Source organism: Desmodus rotundus, chromosome 12 (genome assembly GCF_022682495.2).
Source record: "Desmodus rotundus isolate HL8 chromosome 12, HLdesRot8A.1, whole genome shotgun sequence".
NCBI classification, from domain to species: Eukaryota; Metazoa; Chordata; class Mammalia; order Chiroptera; family Phyllostomidae; genus Desmodus; species Desmodus rotundus.
The window spans coordinates 87904163-87929381 of NC_071398.1; the positions used below are offsets into that span (position 1 = coordinate 87904163).

General features: G+C 36.7%; 1 protein-coding gene and 1 pseudogene across 1 annotated transcript; one reads left to right on the forward strand and one right to left on the reverse strand.

Annotated features, from left to right (window-relative positions):
* The first annotated feature begins 284 nt into the window (after positions 1-284).
* Positions 285-7572, forward strand: PDC (phosducin). The gene is made up of 4 exons (XM_024551495.3): positions 285-367; positions 1689-1773; positions 2943-3094; positions 5642-7572. Exons 2-4 carry the CDS (start codon positions 1713-1715, stop codon positions 6164-6166), a joined length of 738 nt encoding a protein of 245 aa, XP_024407263.2. The 5' UTR covers positions 285-367; positions 1689-1712; the 3' UTR covers positions 6167-7572.
* A 14424-nt stretch (positions 7573-21996) lies between these two features.
* LOC112299165 (small nucleolar RNA SNORA66) lies at positions 21997-22114 on the reverse strand (annotated as a pseudogene).
* Positions 22115-25219: the final 3105 nt, after the last annotated feature.

Below are 25219 nucleotides of genomic sequence, written 5' to 3' on the forward strand. Positions count from 1 at the left end.
CATATAAAACTAATTTTTCTTTCAGCAAATGGCAAGAATAGATATCCATCCATACTGAAAAGATAAATATTTTTTTCTCCAATAACATACAATAGTTGACAAAGATTGCATTTACCGCAGGACTTGAAGCTCTTTTTTTTTTTTTAAGTTTAGTTGTCTGTTTTTTTGCCTTCCTGTTAACGAATAGGATTTGTTAATTCTCTTATGTCAATCCTATTACTTGTTCAGAGCTATTTCTGCAAAGGTCATCAATATCCAGGGATCTTAAATCTGAGCTTAAACCTGTCCAAGTTCAAGAGGAGTTCTGTATACAGGAATTCTTATCCACTGAACATAATCAAGGACACCAGGCACAGAGAGCCGAACTGTGAGTCACAGTTATTCTTGATAATATAATTTTTTAAATTTTACCTTCAGGGAAAGAATTATGATCTCACTGTTTATATATTAACGTGTGTTCTTTTGATATAGTGCAAAGTAACATTAAGTAATAATTTACTACAAAAACAAATACGGTGCATCTTTCCACCTTAAAGTGATTTACATGAGATATCTTCACTAATGTAAATTCAGAATAAACACACAATTTTGAGTGTAATAATTCTAAAACTGTATTGCAAAATAAAACTATGAATAGAGAATTACTTTTGAAATTTAAAATTCTTCAGTCCTCCCTCCGAGTGAAAGGAGAACTGAAGGAAAGAAGTAATGATTCCCTGCGCTTTGTAGCTGAAGATCTGACCCCCTTTTACCAAGCTGTAAAAGGGGGTATTACCCTCAGCACTAAAACACTCTCAGGCCCCAGAACCGAACACCCAGTTGTGTGTTCTTGGGCTTTTCTTCTTAATATTATTTTTGTTGTTGTTTTTTCCTCTTAACCTTTAAAGTGGGAATGATAATATTTGTTTCAGAAGGTTACTTCAAAATGCAATGAAACAGAAATGACGTTTTTAAGAGAAAAGAATACAGGGCGCCAGGTTTTGCGTGCCACTCGCTGTTCCTTCGATAAACTTTCTTTAATGCAATTCAGAGGCCGAATCTGTCAGACCGTATTGAGAAAAACGGCTCTGTTACAGTGTGTTAACTTCCATGATAGTGCAATGGTTTAAGCTTTAGCTCTGAAAGTCAAACCCAGGTTCAAATCCTTGCTCCACCACTTACTGTATGATCTGGAGCAAGTAACTTAAATTCTGTCCTTCAGCTTCCTCATTTGTAGGGCGGCATTAACGATTGTCCCAGCCACACACGGATGTGTGACAAATAAAGGGTTTTGACACAAAATAATTGGAACAATGCCTGGCATATAGTAAATGTTCATAGTAAGTAAGTACATAATTATTATTCATTAAAGCATTTCATCATATAAAATATTGAGATAATTTTATGAAATTTGGTACAAAGAGTAATTGAAAACATCAGTAGTAAATAATGTTTACTAAGTACATGGACCTAAACTGAAGTTTACATTTTAAGTAAAAGAAGACAAACTATGAATTATGTAACATCTTTAGGTCCAAATATCTTTAATAACACAAATATTAATGTTCTTTTACCAGCAGATAGAAACATACTAGACACTTTATCACTTGGTAATAATCCCTAACATCCATGGAAATTGACAGCTGAAGAATATTTATTTATCTATTTATTTATTTCTCATCTGTCATTATTTTTTGTTCATCCTATAGATTATATTAAATCTAATCTTTAAAATGGAAGAAGCCAAAAGCCAAAGTTTGGAAGAAGACTTTGAAGGACAGGCCACACATACAGGTAAGCAAAGCTATAGGAAGAAAACGAATTATTAACTTAAAATTAAATCTGGAGATCCCTACTCTTCTTATTGCCACTATTCAGTATGAAATTTTTTATAGCTTTGAGTGGTCTGATGAAATCATCTAAAAATAATTGAGCAGGTAAATTAATTTGAGATCAAATACTGTAAAAACCATTTTATTTAGATGTCAAGTAATGAGAAGTTTAATTAAAAACAGTACTCATGGAGAATTTCTTGCCTCCCAACTCTCATGAGACCTCTCTATATGCACTAAAATTAAGCCACTATCCTCTGTCTTAATTTCCCGCACTATAAACTTTCTTCGCGAGTGTAAGCAACAGTATTAAAATTCTATAAATAACAATTGTTAGGAAAAAGTAGAGAAAGAAAAATACATCCACATATATAATACAATATTAAAGGTATGGATATGGCTAAGCTTCAGTGAAGAATATGTAAAGGTACATGTTTTCAAGAATTTAGGCCTTCTTCCAAGCACTGGTATTATTTTTCAGGGCAACTGAACATCAGAACTCCATTCGGATCAGCCTTGATTTAAATCTCCATACCCTATCCTTTCTATATTTGTAGAAGATCCTCAGAATCCTAAAAAGAACTGGATGGTTATGTAATGACTTTTTGAAGGCCATTTTAGTTTTGTTAATTGAGGTTAGGCCTCTCTCGCTGGTTTTCTTTTATGTGCTACTGTTATGGTTGTTTTCTGGATCTTGATAACATGTTCATTTGTTTACCCAACAATCCTAGTTTCCTTCGTTGCTGGTGCTATGCCAATTTTAGTTTATTGCCAAAGATTCTGTCTTATGTAACAAGTGATATTTTCCTAAAATTCTAGTTTCCTCCCTACATTCCAATTTTAAATATCTTTACCCCCAAATTTTGAGAATAGTTCAAAGTCCATCATTCATATTTTCATCAACGCAGATGTTTCAGAAAGATTCTTAGCCAAAACCCATTTAACAAGATTAATGTGGGAAAACATTTTTGTTTTCTGACTTATGGCAGTCAGAGATTTCTAGCCCAAACACGATGCTTATTTCTGATACAGAACACAAGTCTATTCCCATGGTGATACTTATACAAATTTCAGTTGTGTAAAGTCCTTTTGAAAATAAAGAGACATAATTTGTTTTTAATTTTATTCCAGGACCCAAAGGAGTAATAAATGATTGGAGGAAGTTTAAGTTAGAGAGTGAAGACAGTGACTCAGTCCCACCGAGCAAGAAAGAAATTCTCAGGCAAATGTCTTCTCCTCAGAGTAGGGATGACAAAGACTCCAAAGAAAGATTCCGCAGAAAGGTAAGCTAAAGAAAAATCAGTAATAAATAATTTACAAAGGGTAAACACGAATCACATTTTTTTCTGAATCACATTTTTTTAAAGATTTTTTTTGTTTGTTTATTTGTAGACAGAGGGAAGGGAAGGACAAAGAGAAGGAGAGAAACATCAATGTGTGGTTGCCTCTCACATGCCCCCTACTGGGGACCTGGCCCACAACCCAGGCATGTGCCCTGACTGGGAATAGAACCAGAGCCCCTTTGGTTCACAGGCTGGCACTCAATCCACTGAGCTACACCTGCCAGGGTTCGAATCACATTTTTTACAGCACCATCTTTTTTAATCTCACTTATTTACTTGATATATAATACGTACATCCACGTGCATAAAGAGATACATTAGAAAATGATCTCTATGATATGAATGGAGATTATCCCTGAGTATTAGCGCGGTGAAATTACCTTTCAGGGCATTCTTGAATCTTTATAATTAGCATGGTTAATTTATATGACAATAAAAACATTAATAAAGGAAACCATACAGTAATTTTCACCGTGGAGAAAAATCACTTTTGTGGGTTATCTCCAAACCAGAATGTATGAGTAGCTGTACAGCAAACAGTGCTTCGGAAATGGACTTGCTTCTAGGCTCCGGTCATTGTAAACATTTTCAAGTCACAGATCTTATTTTCAGATCAGGTTCCTTCACTGAGTCATTATGTGATGCAGATGAGACAATTACATTTTTTCCATCTTAGGAATTGTAACATCACCTCCTCCCCTTGCTCTGAAGCGATGTGAAGAGAAAATAAATGTAAAAGTGTTTGAAGCGTGTAAAATGCTACACAAACATGCGACATTCTAATTATTAAAGATGTCCTAATGCTAAGTTGTAGACATATATCTAAGTGCCTGCATATCTACATGTGAATAGACCGAGTTCTTATAAATAACCTCAAATGCATGAGTCAACATTTGTGTGGCTTAGCCTATTAAATTAGCAGAACTATCGTAGCAACTTAAAAATTACACAAGACATTTAACGATCTTTAAGGTTAAAACAAATTAAATCGGGACAATAATCTTAAAGCAGAAAAAATAAGATAAGAAAAAGAATGAGGACATTAGAAACACAAATATAAGAGAAACAGGGAAGGGTGTATGAAGGCATCAGGTAGTTTTACTTAACCTGAATCTGAGTGTTTTTTGTAAAGTTCTGTGACAATACCTATTGAACAGATGTGTTGTGAGGATTAAGTAAAATAATCTATGTCAAGTGCCTAAGACATAAATGTTTCATAAATACCAGTTTCTTGCCTTCTCAATCACGCACTTTAAATATTGTCAGCAGTTGCTGTTTGAGGGGCTACTTGATGATAAGGCTGATTGGCCCCCCTTGGAAACTGACCTCCTTCCTTGGTTCTGGGCTGCTCCCCATCTCTTAATCACACCATGTCCCATCATTGCTCTTTTATACTTTCTCTCTCTATCTCCCTCTCGCTCTCCCTCTCTCTCTCTCTTTCAGTGTGTTGGGGGGATGGGTTTTTAACATTCTATTGACAAAGTTGGTAACAATGTAGCTATTAGGAAAGCTTCGGCACATAATTTATATTCTAGCTGCAGGGATACGTAGCTGTCTCGGAAGAAGAAAGTTAGGCTATTTCTCACTTTTGCCTAAGACGGTGGATAGGAATTGCCTTCAGGGCTTGATTAAACACAGCTCACTCAGCCTCACCCTTACAGGTTGTGATTTGATAGATCTGGCATAGTGCCCCGGAATTTGCATTTCCCAGAACTTCTCAGGTGATGGCGATACTGTTGGTACAGCACAAACCTCCTGGCTAATCTGATGAACCCTAAATAGTAGTAAAAGCTGTCTTGGCTCAATCCTACTCTACATACCCCAAGAATCAGTAAATGATAAGATAAAATCTTTGTATCCACACAATCTTTTAGTGGAGGAGACACTAATGTCCAAAAGCATTTGTTGAAGGTACATTTAAATCGTGTGGGTCTGTGTGGGTGTTTATGAAAGTCGCTTATGAAGCAGACCTTGCTGGGCTTTTGCTTTTCCACCCACAGTGATCGGTACTTAAGTGACACATTTCTGACTAAGATTGTGATCGTCTCATGGCTCAACTGTATTCAGCAGTACTTATGCATGCATTTGTATCATGAAATAATTACTGAGCCCTATTATGTGCCAGACACTGTAACAGATATCGAAGAGTAGTGAGTGAGACAAATTAAATTCCTGCTCACATGGAATGTATCAGTTAGAAAACTAATATTATACAATTAAATAAATTTATAATACAATAGCAGGTAGTGTTTATTGGTATAAAGAAAAATTAAAATCATATAAGGAATGGAAAGCTTGGGGCAGGGACTCTTTTAGGTAGAGTGATCAAAGAAGGTGACATTGGAACAAAAGCTCGAATGAGGTAAAGGGAAGGCCACATTGAGGGAGGGCAGCACATGCAAACTCATTGAGTTGAGGAAGGGGTTGGTGTGTCTCAAAATTAAGTCCTGGCTGAATGATCTCTACCATTCTTTCATTTATTTTCAGATGAGCATTCAAGAATATGAGCTAATCCACCAAGACAAAGAAGATGAAAACTGCCTTCGTAAATACCGTAGACAGTGTATGAAGGATATGCACCAGAAGCTGAGCTTTGGGCCCAGATACGGGTTTGTGTATGAGCTGCACACTGGGGAGCAATTCCTGGAAACCATTGAAAAGGAGCAGAAAAGCACCACAATCCTGGTTCACATTTATGAAGATGGCATTAAGGGCTGTGATGCTCTAAACAGTAGCCTCACATGCCTTGCAGCCGAATACCCCATGGTCAAGTTTTGTAAAATAAAAGCTTCGAATACAGGAGCTGGTGACCGCTTTTCCGCAGATGTACTCCCCACACTGCTTGTCTACAAAGCTGGGGAACTCATAAGCAATTTTATTAGTGTTGCCGAACAGTTTGCTGAAGACTTCTTTGCTGGGGATGTGGAGTCTTTCCTAAATGAATATGGGTTACTGCCTGAGAGAGAGATGCATGCCCTAGAGCAGAACAACGTGGAAGAAGATATTGAGTAAAGATTCGCTATGTCAGTATCTCAGATTTCTCCTGTACGTACTGAACATTGACTTGGTAGTATCCATATTCCTTTAGAGAATACCAAATATGGACGTGGCTACTCTCATGTGGAAGCAAAACCAGACTGATGCTGAAGTTACGCAATTAGCCTTTTTCAGTATTCGTTACTCAAATTTATATAAGGTTTTATCACAAAACACTGTAGTCTTCAGAAACATGTTAGTAACCAAAGAGAATGTGGATTATATTCTGACAGTTTTCAAAAATCCCTTTCATGGTATGTGTTAGCTTTTTTACTCCTTGTTTTTTTCCTGCAGTGTTATTATTTGGACTTTTCAAAGTACATCATTAATTATCATTTTGCCTACCTAATAAGAATAAAGTCTCATAAGGAAATAATTATTCTATTTGAAATCTATTCTTTCTCAAGTATTACAACATCAAGGCCCTAAAAATATTATATAACCTAAAATACGAAAAAATCATTCAGAAAGATATCTTATATTCAAGCCAAATGAATGCAAAAGAAATGCAGAAACATTGTACTGCATTAAAGTTGTAAAAAAGAAAGTAATTGTTAAAAATAAAGTTTCAGAAGTTATACTTATCTATGAAAGAAGGCAGTGTACAAGCAAGGTCTTTTTATTTGGGGGGCAAAAGAATAAAATTTAGTAGTAATTATAGTTATAACTATCATTTATTGATTGTCAAATAGGGGCCAGTAATTTACACATATGATCTCTAATTCTTAAATACAGTCCTGCAAGGAAATAATATTACTCTCACTTTGTAAATGAGGAAACTGTTGATTCAGAGAAGTTCTAATTCCCTTGAAAATACTTCAAACCCTCTGCTCCTACGCAAACACATGAAAACACAAAATAAGGCTTGAAAAGTGTTTTTGAAGTATGTGAATGGGCTGAAGAGAATAGAAATTTCTAGGTGTCTGAATCAGAGTGGAAAATAAGGGTGAGTGAGAGCTAAAGCCACATTGCCTTGTAAACGAAAAATTCATGCTGTTTGATAAGTAACCAAAGATGGGCTCCCTGGGAGAAGTGAGCTCTGTACCTTTTCCCTGGTGGACCAATGCTGAAACCAGATATTGTTCACAAGTTTCAGTCTCTGCTCTTCTAAATTACTATTGTGTAGCTTCTCACTCTTTCCTTAACCCTTTTCGTTCCTTCTCCCCCAATCTAAACACTTCACTTTGCTCAGACTTCGTTGAGACAAGAGATGCTATCAGATGAATCCTACCTCATCTCTCTATCACCCCACGGAAACCTGCACCAACACGTAAACACTGCTACCACTGACTCTACCATGGAAGGGTTCGCGCAGCTGCCTGAGGCCAACTGCCACACAGTAATTTTTCTCCTGCAATTAAATTATTTCCCCTCTCTCTGCATCTCTGTTTCTTTGTCGTATTATTCGTATTGGCTTATCGATGAGTTTTTAATTACCCACTATTGAAAAGATGCCCACTGATAATTTTCAATTTGCAGCTATCCCTCACTTTTCTGCTTTACTTTGCAATCACGTCCCTTGGAAGAAGTACCTAAAGTACTATCTTTATTCCTCATTTCCAATGGTTCCACCCCACTTCAATCAGGCCTTATTATGGACCAGTCCCTAACATACAGTTGCTGCAATAGGCACTATTTCTGTGCATGCATATAAAATTCAATCTTCTATTCCTCTTTATAATTGAGAAATGCATTTTAAAAACGCTATGGCCTATTTATAAGTTGATGAATGCCAGACACAAGGTGGAGAAGTTCTAGGAGGAAGGCATGAAGGATAACTATGTATAAATTAAAGAGCTTGAAAACAAACCAAAAAAAACCAAACATGTTTTCTCCAATCAAGTAATTGCTAACAAATTTATTAATCCTTTACAGAGTCCTCTGTTAGGGAATTACTGGACTTAAAAAAACCAGGGCAAATAAAACAGGAGCCTTCTACGAGATATTTATAATTTAAAAACTCCTTAGTAGAACAATTCTTTAGATTGACATTAATTCCACGGACTGGTAGTAAATACTTAACAAGATGATGGCAAGGCAGTGAAGAAGGACAGCCAAATGGGAATCTCAAAAGAGAACAATATATTAAGAATAAAATGCAAGCTCTTTTCAATCACTAATCAGTATTAACCACAATGTAGTACAGCTTTGTAGGTCAGGGATAGAGAGGCAGAGCTAGCTACACAATGAAAGAGGGCTCTCGCCTGTGGACAAGAATAAAAATGAGTGCTTTGAAAGATTCTTGTTTAATGAAAGCTTTACTCTCATAAGAAATAACCCACCATGCATTAATTTAAAATAGAGAGCTAGCAAGCTTAAGCAGGACTAAACCCAGAAATGTATTTAACCCGTAATTGCCAAAACAAAAGTAACTAGGTGGCACCTTTGTCAGGAATAAGTGATGATAGCAACCGTGCTCAAAATAAGTACTTGGTGACTAATGGATGCCAGAGCGATGCTTTGTTGGTAACACTCATCAGCAAGAGTCGGACAAAGGCAGGATTTGACGAGAATCTTTGAAATCCACTGCTTCAGAAATCCTGGGTTACAAAGTGTCCTCATGTAAACACTTCATCTGCTATTAGGCAAGAGGAGAGGAAGAGCTCATTTTGGTCTCAGCAAAAGAATGACGTCTTAAAGGTAAAAGTTTAAAGTGTCATAACATGTCTCATAACAAATAATACTGGAATAGACTTGAAAGAAAAGCCAAGAGTGTTCGTTGTAAAATAATATGAAAATAGTAGAAAAATCCGTAGGCAATAGCAAACTTATCTTGGAAAGTGCAAAGCTCATTCCTCCATTTGTTCACAAAACATTTATTGACAAGTTGCAATGTGCTATGCAGTGTCTTTGACCTTAGGGAGCTCAAGGTAAAGAAAACAGACACTTAAACAAGCAATAGGTGTTAAATGCACCCACATTTGCATCTCTGTATTAGCAGTGGTAACGCACACCTTGCGCACAGCGCCCTTCTTCCTAGGTTTGAATCCACTCACTAATTTTGTGATTTTAGGCATGTTGGTTAACCTTTCTGTACCTGTTTCTCCATCTGTAAATAATAATAATTGCTCATCCTCACTGGGTTGTTGTGTGAAAAAAACAAACAAACATGTAAACTACTTGCCTGTCACAAAATTAGTCTTACACAAATGTTATTATTATTATTACAATAGGTATATATAAAGCAAAAGGATGCATAGAGTACATAGATATAAGATCTTAAAGATACAATTATGTAAATAAAGATTAACTAGGAAGTTGGGATGCAACTCATCTATCTAAAACACAACACTCACAATCCTTTACGGAAGGACTTAATTAAAATTCTACATCTATAAACTGAAAGATTCTAAAAAACTGCCATTTCAAACTGACCACAATAAATATAAATTAAATTGGTTCTGAAAACAGGAGTGCAAAATAAACATTAACGCACAAATAAGAAATTTGTAGAATTTTGAGTTTACTACTGAATTTCTTGCAGAATACAATTGTGATCATATAATCAGCTGTTCAAGTATATCTAGTAAACTATTATCTGATGGTGAAATTTTTGTTTATTTTTCTCTGTTCTATTTTTCAAATATTCTACAAACGTTTGAGCGTTTAATATACACAGGAATTATGTTAGATAATAGAGGGGGAGTGATAAAATAAGTAAGATAGAGTTAATCCTTCTCAAGGGATTTACAGTCTAAGAAGGGAACACACATATTCTTGAAATTTAAAAAATGGGGATTTCTTTTTGTTTATTAAGTACTGTTTGAGGGCTTCTATTCTGGAACCCAGTTGATAATGGATTTCAGGAAAGAAATTGCCATCCTCTCATGCCCCTCTGATTAGTAAACATATTCTGTCGTTATATACTCAGCTCATACTTTCACCACCAAATTGCTGTTTTCCTCTTCCATTTCAATGTGCCATTCTTTGACGATAGCCATCCACCCTTCAACTTTCTCAATCCTTTACTCCCAGCACACATTCTTTAAGTCCTGCGATTTCTCCACCTTCCCTTTTTAACACTTCCTCCACTTGCGCAGTTTCTGTCTTTGCTATGCAGCCCGGACACTTGGCGGATGATGTCACTCACTTTCCTACTAGCATAGTCCATATTTTTGTCACCTTATTCTTCCAAAGCACTACTCTTTTAAATGTGCAAGTTTCTGAACATTTCAACTAGAGTATGTAGCTTGTTCACCAAACAGTTCCCTCTTTCATTTCCCTCAGCCGCTGTTTCAAACCTTTATTATTCCCTTTCTCTCCCATATCCTTCCCCTCGGAACACAGGGCCTTGCCTTCAACGTCACAGGGAAAACTGAGCCCACACAGCATGAGGTTCCCTATTTACCCCACGTGTATTAACCCATCAGTTCTCTACTTCATTGTTCTTGTACAAGATGTCGCTTCGTACAAGGCTAATTCTGCCATCTGTGCTTTTAATTAGATTATATCACATTCAAATTTCGCAAGTGTTTTGCTTATATCATATAATTGTATCTTTTTGTTCTGCATCAGCTTCTTATTCACAACCTAAAAACAAGTCTCTGGTTCTTCAGAATTCTTATTAGTTATGATGCTCTCGAGCATTTCCCTTTCCTTTACTGACATACTGTTTTCTAAAAATCCACATCTGTAATCTTTTTTTCCTTTTTTTCCATTTGCTTCTTCACTTATCTTCCTAAACCATTCCACTGAAAGTGATTCTGATAACAACCAACAATGGCCTCTGTCAGTCAGGTTCCTGGCAAGAAACAGAGTGTAAACAGAGAAGGTGTAATTGAAGGGAGTTTAGTAAAGAGGGTATTTACAAGGGTGTAGGCAGGAAACCAACAAGATGTGGTGAAGACCACAAGGCTAGCAGCAGGTGAAAAGGACTACTACCCCTCAGGCCTTGAGGGGCAAGACCAGTGAGATGTATAGCTATGGAAAAAGAACTGACCAACAGGAGCTCCAGTGTTTTGGAGAGAACACTGGCCCACCAGGAGAGAGATGGGAAAATAAATAATGGGAGCTCTCTCTCCTCCTATTCTCTTCTCTCTCTTCAATGCCCTCATTTGTCCAAAACCAAATGGACTGCATCATGGGAATACCAGAAGGAGAAGAGAGTGAGCAAGGGATTGAGAACCTATTTGAAGAAATAATGATCAAAAACTTCAATGATCTGGTGAAGGAAAATGATACACAAGTCCAGGAAGCTCAGAGAGTCAAAAACAAGCTGAACCAAAGAGGCCCACTCCAAGACACATCATAATTAAAATGACAGGCTTAAGGACAAGGAGAGAATCCTAAAAGCCACAAGAGAAAACCAGGTAGTTACCTACAATTAAACTGTCATCTGATTTCTCCAGAGAAACATTGCAGGCCAGAAGGGAGTGGCATGAAATATCCAAAGTGATGAAAAGCAAGAACCTACAACCAAGGCTACTTTATCCAGCAAGGCTATCATTTAAAACTGCAGGAGAAATAAGGAGCTTCCCAGACAAGAAAAAGCTAAAGGAATTTGTTAATAACAAACGAATATTTCGACAAATGTTAACGGGATTGCTTTAAGAAGAAGAAAAAGAGGAAAAATAAAACCAGAGGAAAATAATCTAACAATAAAATGGTACTAAATACCTATCAATAATCACCTTAAATGTAAATGGCTTAAATGCTCCAAGTAAAAGACACAGGGTAGCTGAATGGACAAGAAAACAAGACCCACATACGTGCTGCCTCCAAAAGACCCATCTCAGAAAGAAACACACAGACTAAAAGTAAAGCGATGGGAAAAGATATGTCATGCAAGTGGGAAGGGAAAACAAAGCTGGGGTAGCAGTACTTATATGCAACAAAACAGACTTCAAAACCAAGGCTATAATAAGAGACAAAGAAGGACACTATCTAATTATAAAGGGAACAATCCAACAAAAGGACATAACCCTAGTAAACATTAATGCACCCAAGATAGGAACACCTAAGTACATAAAACAAATCTTGATGGACACAAAGGGAGAGATTGACAGAAATACAGTCATAGTCGGGGATTTTATTACTCTATTGACTTCAATGGATAGATCTCCCAGACAGAATATCAACAAGGAGACAGAAGCCTTAAACGACACGCTAGATCAAATGGATTTGATTGACATCTTCAGAGCATTTCACCCCAAAGCAGCAGAATATACATACTTTTCGATTGCACATGGAACGTTTTCTAAGCTAGACCACGTGCTAGGACACAAAATGAGTCAAGAAGATTGAAATCATATCAAGCCTCTTCTCTGACCACAATGCTATGAAACTCGAAATCAATCACAAAAAGAACACTGAAAAATACAAAGACACGAAGCCGAAACCACCTGGATGCCAGAGAGGATGCTGTTGGTGAAATGTGTTGAATAAACCTTCTTGGGACAAAGCAGGATGGAGGACAGAGAGTGGATCTTCAGAGGCAAATGGAGGATATTCAACACAACCATCGTATCACCAAACCACTAGAACCTACTGTCTTCATCTTACTTGGTTTTTGGCTCCATTGAGTGCTGATGACCACTCTCAAATTGAAATCCTTTCCTCCCTTGGTTTCCATGATACTACTATCCAGACTCTTCTATGCTTCTGAAACCATTCTTTCTCAGTTTTATCTTTTGGTCTTTTTTCTTGTCATATTGATGTTTTCTTAAATTAGCCTCCTAGGCCCTTTGTATTCTGTTATTCACGTGGATGGTTTCAGGTACCACCTATACCAAAGCTTCTGAACCTTGCCACTATTGATACTTTGGGACACAGCCCATGCATTGTAGGATGTTTAGCATCATCCATTGTCTGTACCCTCTAGATGCCAGTGGCACCCCTATTCCAGTTGTCACAAATAAAACTATCTGACAATTTTTTCAAACACCAAACATTGCTGAGTGTCCTCTGGAAGGCCAAATCACTCCCCACCCTGGCAAGAACCACTTACCTTTACCTATAAAATATACTCTTCTGTCTCCTGATTGCATGTTGATGGAAATTTAATCATGCATCATCCCTCAAGTGTACCACTATAATTATTTCCTAACTGGATGTAATGACTTCCAGTTTTCACACTGACACCAGAATGATCCATAAAAGGTTGTGGGTGGGTGAGAAAATCCCAAGGCTGTCAGGCCTTACACTTGAAGGTCTCTTGGATCATCGGTGAAACAAATAAAAGTTGAATTGTAAAGATTCTTTTTTTTATTATTTTAAGTATTTTTATTGATTATGCTATTACAGTTTTCCCAATTTTTCCTCCTTTATCCCCCTTCCACCCTGCCCCCCAACCCTCCAGCATCCCCCAGCCTTTAGTTCATGTCCATGGGTTGTCCATGTAAGTTCTCTGTTTCCTATACCACTTTTTACCTCTCCCCATCTATTTTATGCCTACTAATTATGCTGCTTCTTCCCTGTACATTTCCCCCCATTTCCTCCCTTCCCTCTCCCCACTGAAATCCCTCCATGTGATGTCCATTTCTCTGATTCTGTTCCTGTTCTAGTTGCTTGCTTAGTTTTTGTTTTCATTGTTTTTCTTTTCTTTTACATTCATTTGTTGATAGTTGTGAGTTTGTTGTCATTTTATTTTTCATATTTTTGATTTTTTTCTTCACACACACTCTGAAACAGTTGGGGGTACAGGCACTCTTCTTGATGACCTATGACTTGTGGGAGCAAAGATGCTGTGTACGGAAATATTGTACCTCCCATTACTAGAAAAATATATTCCTTGAAAAGAATATAAATTTAACAGCAATTTTTCTCTAGTCAATTTTCAAGAGTATGATCTCTAATTGAAAGTTTAAAATCTGAAAAGATTACAGAGACACAAATTCAAAGATACGTAGGTTTTATGACAAAAGTTATTATTTTTATAGTAGTTACATTTGTTTCAATAACCATAATGCCTTTAATAAGAAAACTTCGAAAAGGTATTTAAGAATAAATACATTTGTCATGAGTTGTATGTATATCCTATTATGAAAACAAAATACCTCACAAACAAGTTAAATATTAAATTCCTGAAACATATGTGGAGTCAAAACACTAGGCAAGTCATGATTTCTCAAGAATTCATGTGAAGGCTACTCCACCCGTGCTGTGAAACAGTGGCTGTGGAAACTCCAAGTAACACAGCCAACATTTTCATAGAGTGTTGTAATATATGCAAATTTCACACACATTATCTCATTTTATTCTCACAATCGCCTAATGAGGTATGCAGAACAATGCTTTTAACATGCCCCGTTCAAGGATGGAGAATTTTTCCCCAGCTTTATTGAGGTATAATTGACAAATAAAATTGTAAGACATCAAAGTGTTTGTGGTTAGTTGACTTGTCCAGGCTTATACAGCCAGTAAGTAGCATAAAGAGGTTGGACTTAACCTTGAGTCTCCCAGTCCTAGTGCCTACAGTCTTTGCATTGTATCATACTCCCTACCTAACAGTCTCACACACAAAGAATATGTTAATAACCAAATCTGGGCACCTTTTCTAAGGTTAGAAGATCTTTCTTAATATATTTCATGTCCATATATCAATTCCTTAGGGGAAATAAACACCACAAAGTTACCGGACAAAGCTTCATTAAATCTCGTATCTCCAACAACTAATGCAGTGGTCGCATGCGGCTCTGGCAGAGGGACCAAGGCTAATTGTACAATGATCTCAGTTTTCAATTATGGCATTCCCTTATTTGGGCAATAGCATTTTTTTAAAAAAAACATTGAATTGTATCTTTACTTGAAGCTCTTAGCTATAACATGTATCAGTCTTTTTACCTTTCAGGTTTATTTTTGGTTTTTGGTTGTTTTTTTTATTTTTTTATTTTTTGCCATAGTGTACAAGACAAGGCTACTAAAATTTAGTTTTCATAAAACCAGGTGTTTCACCCTAGGCAATTTTATTTCTGAATGTCCACTCCCAATTCCCAATCCCTGAACACACACTAGCTTGATTTATTCATCTTATCTCAAAAACAATAATTCACTTTTAAAGGTTGACATTCATTCATTGCTGACAACACATAATTATCTCTCATAAAGAGTTCCTGTTCTAACAAATTAATGCACTTTCAACAGCCAATACTAATCACGTGAGATTGAACTTGCTAGGTAACTTGAATTACAGAGATTCACGTAATAAATTATGTAAGACCCACAGACGTTCAGAAGCGTAAGACTATGTCTGGACATTACATTTACCTTTTATCGACGATCAATACAGACGCCATTTTTGCCCAGAAGTTCTCCTGCTTTGAGTATTTAAGGATAAAAAGGACTTTTAATTTTATTTTGTTTGGGCAGGCGACTGGGGAGAACTTTTAAACCTTCACTGGACTTATTCTGAGGTTGATCATCGGTGAACTGCTCTCCAGCTGAAACAGGAGAGATTTCAGTGCTCTTCTCAGTTCCACAGCGGAAATTTAAAGTCTAAGTACTTCTAAACATAACAATAATAACCAGAAACCTAAGGGATATAAACGCACTAGTAAAAAGGGACATATTGTCAAATTAGACTTTTTAAAAACCAGTTACTTGCTGTTTAAGAGAGATACATTTAGGGCATAAGGTTACAGAGAAGTTGGAAGTAAAATGATGAAAAATCTATAACGAGCTAATTATTTTTAAAAGCAAGATTCATTGAATTAATATCAAACAAGCTTAAAGAGAAAAAAACATTATTAAGTACAGAAATAGTCACTAGAGAATAATAAAATTTCACCAGCAAGATCTATCAGTTTTAAACTTCCATATGCCTAATAAAATGTCATAAAGTATATATAGTGCAAATTGGTAGAATAGAGGGGAAAAGTGACTATTCCATCATCAGAGAGTTCAGTACAGTTCTTTCAATCCTTAATAGATTAAGCAACAAAAATTTAGCATCAATGTAGACATTAACCACATAATTAACAAGCTTGGTCTAAGAGACATGTAAAACACGGCAACCAATAATTAGTAAACTAACCATTTTCTCCTTCTAGCACACAAAAAAGATTTTTCAAAAGTTAATAACCAGGACACCAGAAAACAGATTACATTTTAGGACTACAATGCAATTGAGGAGAAATTAGTAATAAATATAAACTTGTTACTAAAGATGAATATATACATACAATATGAAACAACTTCTGTGTCAAGGAATACACTTCCACTGGAAGTTTGAAATTATTAAAACTGGAAAATAATAAAAGTTCTGTATATCAAAACTTCTAGGGTAGAGCAAAAAGGTTATATCAGAGAAAATTTTATTCTTAAAAACATAAATTACAAAAGAAGAAAAAATTAAATGACCTCAGTGTCTAACTTAATAAGTTAAAAAACAAGGTAAACCAACAAAGCAAGAAAGTGAGGAGATAAATACGAGCAGAAATCAATGAAATATAACTTTTATTTATAGATAGAATCCAAAAAGCCAAAGTTGGTTCTTTAAAAAAAAAGTGTTGAGAGAATAGAGGAATACACACCAGGATGATACAAGGGCATAAGTAACATTAGGAATTCTTTGAAAACATACACACAGGAACCTGAGATGAAAATGATATGAAACATTATGATCAACTTCATGCTTGATGCCAACAAGTCTGAAAACAGACACAATAGGAAACATTTCTAGAAAAATATAACTTACCAAAGTTGACTTAAAAATAGAGTCTAAATAATCCTGTAACAAGCAAAGACACCAGGAAGGTATTTACAAATGTTACCACGCCCCCACCAAACACAAGGTCCAGATACATTTACATGCTAATTCTACCAAACTGACAGGAAACATCATTTCTTACAGGCTTTTCCAGAGAACAGAAACAGAGAGAATAACCACCACCTCATTGATGATATTAGCATAATCTTGATACCCAAACTGGACAAGGAGAGTAAACAAGAAAAGGAAATTACAAGCTAATGGCACTTATTTGTGTGGATACAAAAATTCTAAACAAAGTATCAGCAAACAGAGTTCAACAGTGTACGTAAACGATAGAACACGACCAGGATGGACTGAAGCCTGGAATGTGAGGCTGCGTGTGTAAACTTCATAACTGCAGGTTAGGCTCCTGCCCGGCCTTGATGTCTTCTGTTGCCAGCATCACTACCTTAGCCCCTTCCCACTTCCAAGCCATATATGCACAGCTGCAGCTACCAAAACTTAGTGCCACGGCAACAGCTACTCATGCAGGTTGAGTGAGCCAAGTCCTCTGATTATTTATTGGATCCAGAATCCAATCTCCTTGAAAACAGAGATTAAATCTGCCATGGTTCTTAACCTTGCCTTCATCCAGCCAAGATCGAAAGTGGAAGCTCCCCACCTCTTCCCACTGACTACGCTTGCCCACTCCCAGCTTGCCATTCGCCATCATACTCCACAGCACCATCACCTCCGTCCCTTCCCATTCCCCTTTCTCTGTAAAAGCAGCACACTTCCCTTTATTTTCATCCTTTTCTCCAAGCATTTCTTCCACATCTTTGCCATAACTGAAACCTGGTTCTTCAAAGCAGATACACTTTCCCTTTCTTGCTTTCAAGTGGTGACTGCTTATTCTTTCAAAATCTCAATACCATTCTTGACACTCTCCTTTACTCCAGATTATTCCCACTTGCTTTTGTAAAAAATCCATGTACTTTTGAAAAGGCCCTTACTATCTGTATGTACCACTCTTCCTCCACCCTTGTGATCGTCCATTGCCGACCTAATCACTCTTCCTCACTTATAAAAAATTAGATATTACTCAACTCACACAGCCTTCCTTCACGTTCTATCAATCACCACGTATTCTAGCAGGCCATCTGTCCATAATCTGGACTCTGTCTCTTGACCTCCAATAACCTACTTCCGCTCTACCATTCTCTTCGTTTGCTGTCATGTCTGTGTTCTTTCTTCCCAAATCGCTATGCCAAGCATCCTTAGTTTTGGTCACAATCGTGTCTCAACTACTAATAATTTTTCAACTACTACCAGAATTTTGGGCCTTTGATTTTTTTCCTAGATCTCCACTGCACTGATGCCTTTACATGACATTTACAATTCATCAAAGAATTCTCTCTCCCTCTCTCTCTCTCTCTTCCTCTGTCTCTCTCTTTCTCTCCCCCCCAACTTCTCTCTCTTCACTTCCATTTTTATTTAGCTTAGATTTCATGGTTCATCATTTAAATGATGTTCTTCAACCAATATCATAAATTTCCTAGCCCTTCTTTGCATTCCACTTATTTTGTAGACAAGATTTTCAAACATCATATTCAATTTTTCTATTCTTAAATCTGAGATGACAAAGACTATTGGGGGAAAGTATCACATGATTACATGCATTTATTATTATTAACCTTAAAAGGGGCTTTACCACCATCTGGCAACCCCACTCGCTTTCTTTGGTCAACTTGATCTCCCATTCTTTGCAACAATTACTTCAAATCTTTATTCTACTCTCTCTTCACTCTTAGCAGATGACCTTGCTAACTTCATGGAAATCTGAAGGCATCAGATGAAATTATCTTCAACTCTCCACACCAAACCTGCAAGCCCATATACTCGCACCAATTTTCCTCCCCGAGCTTTTCTAGTAGATGTTCCTTCTCACATGGCCAGTAGCTGCTCATGCTTCAGAAACTACCCCCTCCCACTTTCTTAGGAATATTACAATCATGTTTTCTTACTTCTTATGCAGTCATTCCTTGTGTTCTACATGCTCAATTAATCACTCTTTTCCATTGATGTCTATCCCCTTAATATACATATGTCCCACTGGCTACTAGGTTTAGCAAGTCACTTTCCTGAATCTTTGCCTCTGTATTAAAAGGACATGATAAAAATAAAAACACATTATAAACAGTAAAGCACTATACTACATAATGAGTTAGTTTAATAGTGTTAAAATTTGTTCCAACCTAAAAATCAAAGGACTCAAGCAACTTCTCAAGGCTTTACTATTTCTTCATTGAAAAATCTAGGCTATGACTATGTAATTCTCCATTATTATTGGCTATTATTCCCTTTATAATTAAAATCTAAAAAATACTTTCAATAGTGTCAACTTGAAAGCATAGGAATTTTTTTTCAGCCTTGCTACTTCTGCTTACCTATAGATATTAGTGTAGCATCTTACCTTATTGACATTCAGAATTTTAATCATGAGGACAAGCATCTGGCGTGTACCTAGAACTAAATTGGATTTGACTGAAATAGAATGTAAGAGCTGATTAAACTACTTTCATCCCTATCATTAAGGTCGCCTTCACAGTTTGGTAAGCAAAAGGTCTCCTTAAGAAACGGAACAAATAGAGTGAAAGATCTTTTCCTAAAAGATCATCTTTTTTACTTAAGATGTACAGGACTCTCTTAGGGTCAGAATTTCAGGAGTTTACAGTGCCGTATAAAGCCTGGCTTCATTTGATGGTGCTAATTTGAACCCATTCAAGAAATCTTTGCCCTGCTTACAACACTCGTGTCGTAAAAATCCAGTGGGACAGGGTCTGTGAAAACACTTCAGAAATGGCAAAAGTAGAAACAAACATTTCACTTCTAACTCCGCTTTTATCTTTTGTCCTTAATCAGTAGATCAAAACTTATTAAAATATTAATTTACCTTATAATAAGCTATTGGTTATGAATTTTTTGAGAACTCACTGACTTCCTTTAGTGAATATTCATGCAAATAGTTGAATTCTCAACATTATTACTTATTAAGGTCAGAAATTAAGAACAAGGTACTAGATATTTATTGTGCTTTGGCTAACTTCTATTTAGACAAATCACTTAGATGAGAGACAACAAATACGATAAGCATTTTAATAGAACTTGTTTATTCCCAACTACTTTGGCAATATGGTTATGAACCTATTGAACTTTGAGCATTATAAGAACAGGTGAAAGGAAAAGACATTTCATATATCCACAGAAATATCACAACAGAAAGGAGGTAGGCAAAGGTGCTATGGTAAAAGGCGAACTGGTAAGGGTTTCCCCTGTATTTTTATCCTTTTTAAAACATGACATGCACTGAAGAATATCCATGTAGTAAATCTCCAGTGACGAACACCATCAACCTTTTCCTCCCTATATGAATGTGCTCCTGCCTCCCCATTTAGAAATGGGCTCTTTCCCCCCTCCCCTGGAAACTAGTTAGGCCCTGTTTGGTTTGACCAATGGAATACAGAGAAATGACATTCTGGGACATCTGAGCCCAGGCCTTATGAGGTTAACAACTTCCACTTCCTTCTTTGAACACTGATTCCTACGGCTCCTCCTTTTGGAATTCAACACCTCGCTGTGAGAATCCTAAGCCCTGTGCTAACCAAAATGGAATTGGTACCTAGAAATAGGGTCTGTGGGGCCAAAACCAAAACATGTAGCCTTAACTTTGGAACTGAGCAAGTGATGAAGGCTTTAGGGCCTTCAGGAAACAGTGGTGGCTGAAGAACAAGGAGGAAATTGCTGTGTAAAGGCGACCCTGGTTATGAAAGGCAACACTTTCCCCTGCGGTAGTGAAAGATAGAACTAATAAACTTACGGAAATCACTAAAGGGAAAATAATTACCTACTAAACTTGTGGATCTGACCAAGATTACCAGGCAGAATATTGAAAATACCAGCTGACTTCTACTAGCTGGCTAAAATATGAGAAGCAGGAGATGAACTAAGTAAGGAAGTGTTCAGTTTTGGAGCAAACTTTACAGGAAATATAAAGAACCCGGAACACTTCTTCCAGCCAGCAAGAGATTCTCAAGGAGGAAATGACCTCTGGACAAAGATCATATCCAGGGAATTACCAGTAAAACATAGCATCAGGGTAGGTTAAGATCAGGGATTGTAGCTCTCATACCTTTTCAGACTTCAGAAATATTTAAATCAGTGCCTGAAATACCTCTTAACTAGACAAAAAGACTTCTAAGAATCTTATGAACCCTTATTGTAGTCTGCTTAGCTAGACAATGGCTCCCTAAGATTCTTAAGAGGATTGTTTTTTTTCACCTCTCAGCTCAAAGTACAGAGAGGCCTGACTTGAACAGATCTGTGGGTGTGGCTTTTGTCTAATGGAGTGCATTATCATTTGAGTTATAGGAAAGACACAGTATCTTTAAAAGAATTCCATAAATTTAGTCTATAAGGGAGAAACAGTTCAACATAAAAAGGCATTTCTGGGCCTTCAACCTTCAAAAATTAGGAAGCAACCCTGGCTGGTACAGCTCAGTGGATTGAGTGCCCGACTGTGAACCAAAAATTAGGAACCAGGTTGAGAAACTACTCAGCTTCAAACATAAGCCATTTCTCATGAATAAGGATGACTCCGAATAGGGTCAATATTTCCTAGGGAAAGCCTAGAGTTGAGAACCACTCTCAGGGAGAATTAGGCCCCAATCAACACACATTCTTTGCTTCTAGAATCACGATGAATTAGAGACACGTGCCCAACTGGAATTCAGAACTGCTATAGACAGTTCACAGCATTGGGCCTCTCATCTTCCCTCTTTTCCAATACGAGTGTCTATTGCCTATCTCGTCATTTTATAGTAGATGAGTATCGGGAAGAATTTTTTTTCTTAAGTTCATGTATCCTCAGGTTGAGAGTTACTGCACTAAAGATGGATTATATGTACCTGAAACTGATTTAGATGATGAGATTACAGGCCTTGAACCTGAATCAGCTACATTGCGATGAGATTTTAATGTGTTTTGGGAGATGGTGAGGGCATTCTCCACATGTCAGGAGTGTAAATTGTTCCAGTCAGAGAGTACATTAACAAATCTCTGAATGTGGCTTCCATCAAGCCCTTTTCTTCTTCTTTTTCTTTCTTTTTTTTTTTTTTTTTTACACTGTACTAGGATAGAACGGACCAATTCAGTAGCTTCTGGGGCCAATACATTTCTATCACCACAATCACTTTAGCAAACCTGGTTCCCTTCAAGCCCTTTTCTTCTTATATCTGCATGCCCATCGAGCGGTAAAGGTTCTTTTTCCCCTTCCCCTTTAATCCACTGGTCCTGTAGCTACTTTGACCAATACAATGTAGACTGTAGAGGAAATGATGTTCTGAGACTTCCGGGCCAGGGCCTGAAAGAGGACGCAGTTTCTATGTGTCTCTTCACAGAACACTCATACTTGGGATGCTACTTCTTGGGTCCCAGGCGTCATGACAGGTAGGAACCCAAGCCACATGGAAGAGAACTGAGGTGCGAGGTGAGTTCCCGGCTGACAGCCGCATCAACTGCCAGCCATGTACACAAGCTCTCTTGGATGTTTCACGCTCAATCGAGCTCCCAGAAAAATTGTAGCTCTAGTCAACATCCTGTGGAGCAGAACCACCCAAACGACCCCTGTCTACGTAGAATTGTGAGAAAAAAAGAAATGGTTGTTGTCACAAGCCAGTTAAGTTGGGGAATGGTTTGCTAGTAATAGACAACCAAAATAATACACACATTAATGCTAGTAAGTATATACTTATTCAGCATAGTTTAAAAGTGCTTGCTTTTAAGCTTTATAAAAATTGTATCACAGGGCATGTAGGCTTCTGAGACTTGATTTATCACTTTCTCATGTAATTCTCCCTCCTAAATAGAATTACAAAACCCCTTCTTTTTATTGCTAAGTTTATTGAATGCTTACTGCATACCAGGCGCTGCTCTATGTTCTTTGCATACGCAAAGTAAGTTAATGCTCAACCCTGTGAGACAGATACTATTCTCTCCATTTTACAGATGAGAAACAGAAGCACAGAGGGGTTAAGTAATTTGCCCAGGACACACAGCCAGTAAACATTAGACCTTGAATACAAAACCTACAGTTTATTTTTATTCTCATCAGTGGATACTTGGGTGGTTACAAACTGGGCTGACTTGAACATTCTCACGTGTACTCCTGTGCACATGTGCAAGAATGTTTCTACGGTATCTATGTCGAATAGCAAGGTATTAGAGAATGTGAATGCTTAACCCTACAGGATAATGCCAAGTTGCTTTCCAATGTATCAGTTTAATACTCCATCTGTAGATGTCTTCGTGATGCACATCTTCATCATTGATAATGCTGTATTTAGCTTTTCCACCCATTGGATGTAAAATGGTATTCATCGTGGGCCCAATCACTCATGAGAGTAAACACCTTTTCACGTGTTTAATCATATCCTCTTTAGAAATACCTGGTTTCTCTTTTGTTGCGCTTTTTTTTTTTTTTTAAGATTTTTCTATTTATTTTTAGAGAGGGGAAAAAGAGGGAATCATCAATGTGTGGTTGCCTCTCATGTGCCCCCAACTGGGGATCTGGCCCACAACCCAGGCACATGCCCTGTCTGGGAATCAAACCAGTGACCCTGTGGTTCATAGGCTGGCAATCTCCGGAGCTACACCAACCAGGGCTGTTTTTTTGCTCCTTTTACACAGGACAATGATGAGTAGAAATGGTGATAACAGGTATTTTTGTGTTCCTGATTTTTAATATATATAACTTAATCATTATACATTATCCTTTCTTACACAATGTTGAATAACTTTAATAGTATTTTGACTTTCATATCTATGTTCACAAATGCTGTTAGTCTGTACTGTTCTCCTACTGAACTGAATGTATCTGATTCTAGTACAGTAAGTTATACTCTGGTCTCATAAAATGAGCTGAAGAGTATTCCCTTACCTATTCTTTGGAAGAGTTTGTATAAAATGTTGAAATAATATGGTCCTTGAAACAGGAGTGAAATATCTGTAAATGTGAGCTAGATGTTCTGTCAAAAAATTCTAAATTATTGTTTACTATTCAAACTATTGAGTAAGTCTGTCGAGCTGGTAATTTCTTCTTGAGTCAATTTAAGAAAACTGCATTTTTCTAGACCATTGTCTATGTTAAGATGCTTTGGGTAGTCTCTTATTATTTTTATCTTTACTATATGTATAGGTTAGAACTTGAGTGCTGTGTAATTCTTGTTCAAATGATGTCAATTGGATTATGAAAACAACTTTGGCATTGTGATTATGTTTTCTAATTCACTCATTTCTTCCATTGCCCGTGTCTCCTTGTTTCTATGTTGCTTGTTCTGATCTTTCCCTAAGTTACACCCTTAGCCTTTTTCCTTAATTGAAGCACATAAAACCGTCTCTCAAAGTGCTGTTTCTGCTGCACCACCCAATTTTCCAAATGTAGCACTTATAATGAGATTCTAAGTATGTTTTCTTTTCATCTATGAAGTTTTATTAAACTTGTAAATGTGTAATTTTAAAAAGTTAACCTTTATTACTGACCTCTAGCTTATTTCTGATTATCTATTTAACACTAACTTTTTGAAATTTACCATGCCTAGTAAGTACATGGTCAATTTTTGCTAATATGTAATGGTTAAGATTATTCTCTAATTGTTGATTATTCTGAATATGTTCAATCAATATTGTTAAATTATTCAAATCTGTATTCATTCATTTTTAGTCTGCTTGATTTATCAACAATTGAGAGCTGTTGATTTAGCCCTATAGTTCATACATTTTGAGGTCATTTTATAAAGGATTTGCAAATTTACCCAGCAAAAAGGGAAAAGGACTCATGGACACGGACAACAGGGTGGTGACTGTGGGGTGGGGGAGAGGAGTATAAGGGGGATAAATGGTGATGGAAAAAATGCAATGAAAAATCCAAATATAAAATAAAATAAATTGTTCTTTCTAGTGAATTGATCCTTTTACCATTATTTAGTAGCTTTTTCCATCTTTAACACTTCATGAAGTCTAATATTGACTTAACATCACTAAAGTTACAAACATTTTCTTTTGCTACTTGCCTATTTTTTAAAAAATCTACCCTATAAAAAATCAATCTGGTGGTTAATTTAGTCTATTCATGTTTATTTTAACTGACCTGTTATTATCTCTCTAATTTTGCCCCTCCTCCCACCGTAATTTCTCCTTTTTCTAGACTGAGTTACTGACTTCCTGGTCCGCATTTTAAGCTGCTTTTCCTCCAGCACGACTCATCCTGTATCTACTCTTTAGCAGTTACGCTTGAAATTTTACTATACATTGGTAACATAATATTAAACGGTATCTTACCCACTTTC

Excerpts from the sequence above, each read along its gene's own strand:
- PDC (XM_024551495.3), top strand. The coding sequence starts at position 1,713 with ATGGAAGAAGCCAAAAGCCAAAGTTTGGAAGAAGACTTTGAAGGACAG. Across the intron at positions 1,774-2,942 it reads AGGACAGGCCACACATACAG|GACCCAAAGGAGTAATAAAT; the intron begins GTAAGCAAAGCT and ends ATTTTATTCCAG. Across the intron at positions 3,095-5,641 it reads AAGAAAGATTCCGCAGAAAG|ATGAGCATTCAAGAATATGA; the intron begins GTAAGCTAAAGA and ends ATTTATTTTCAG.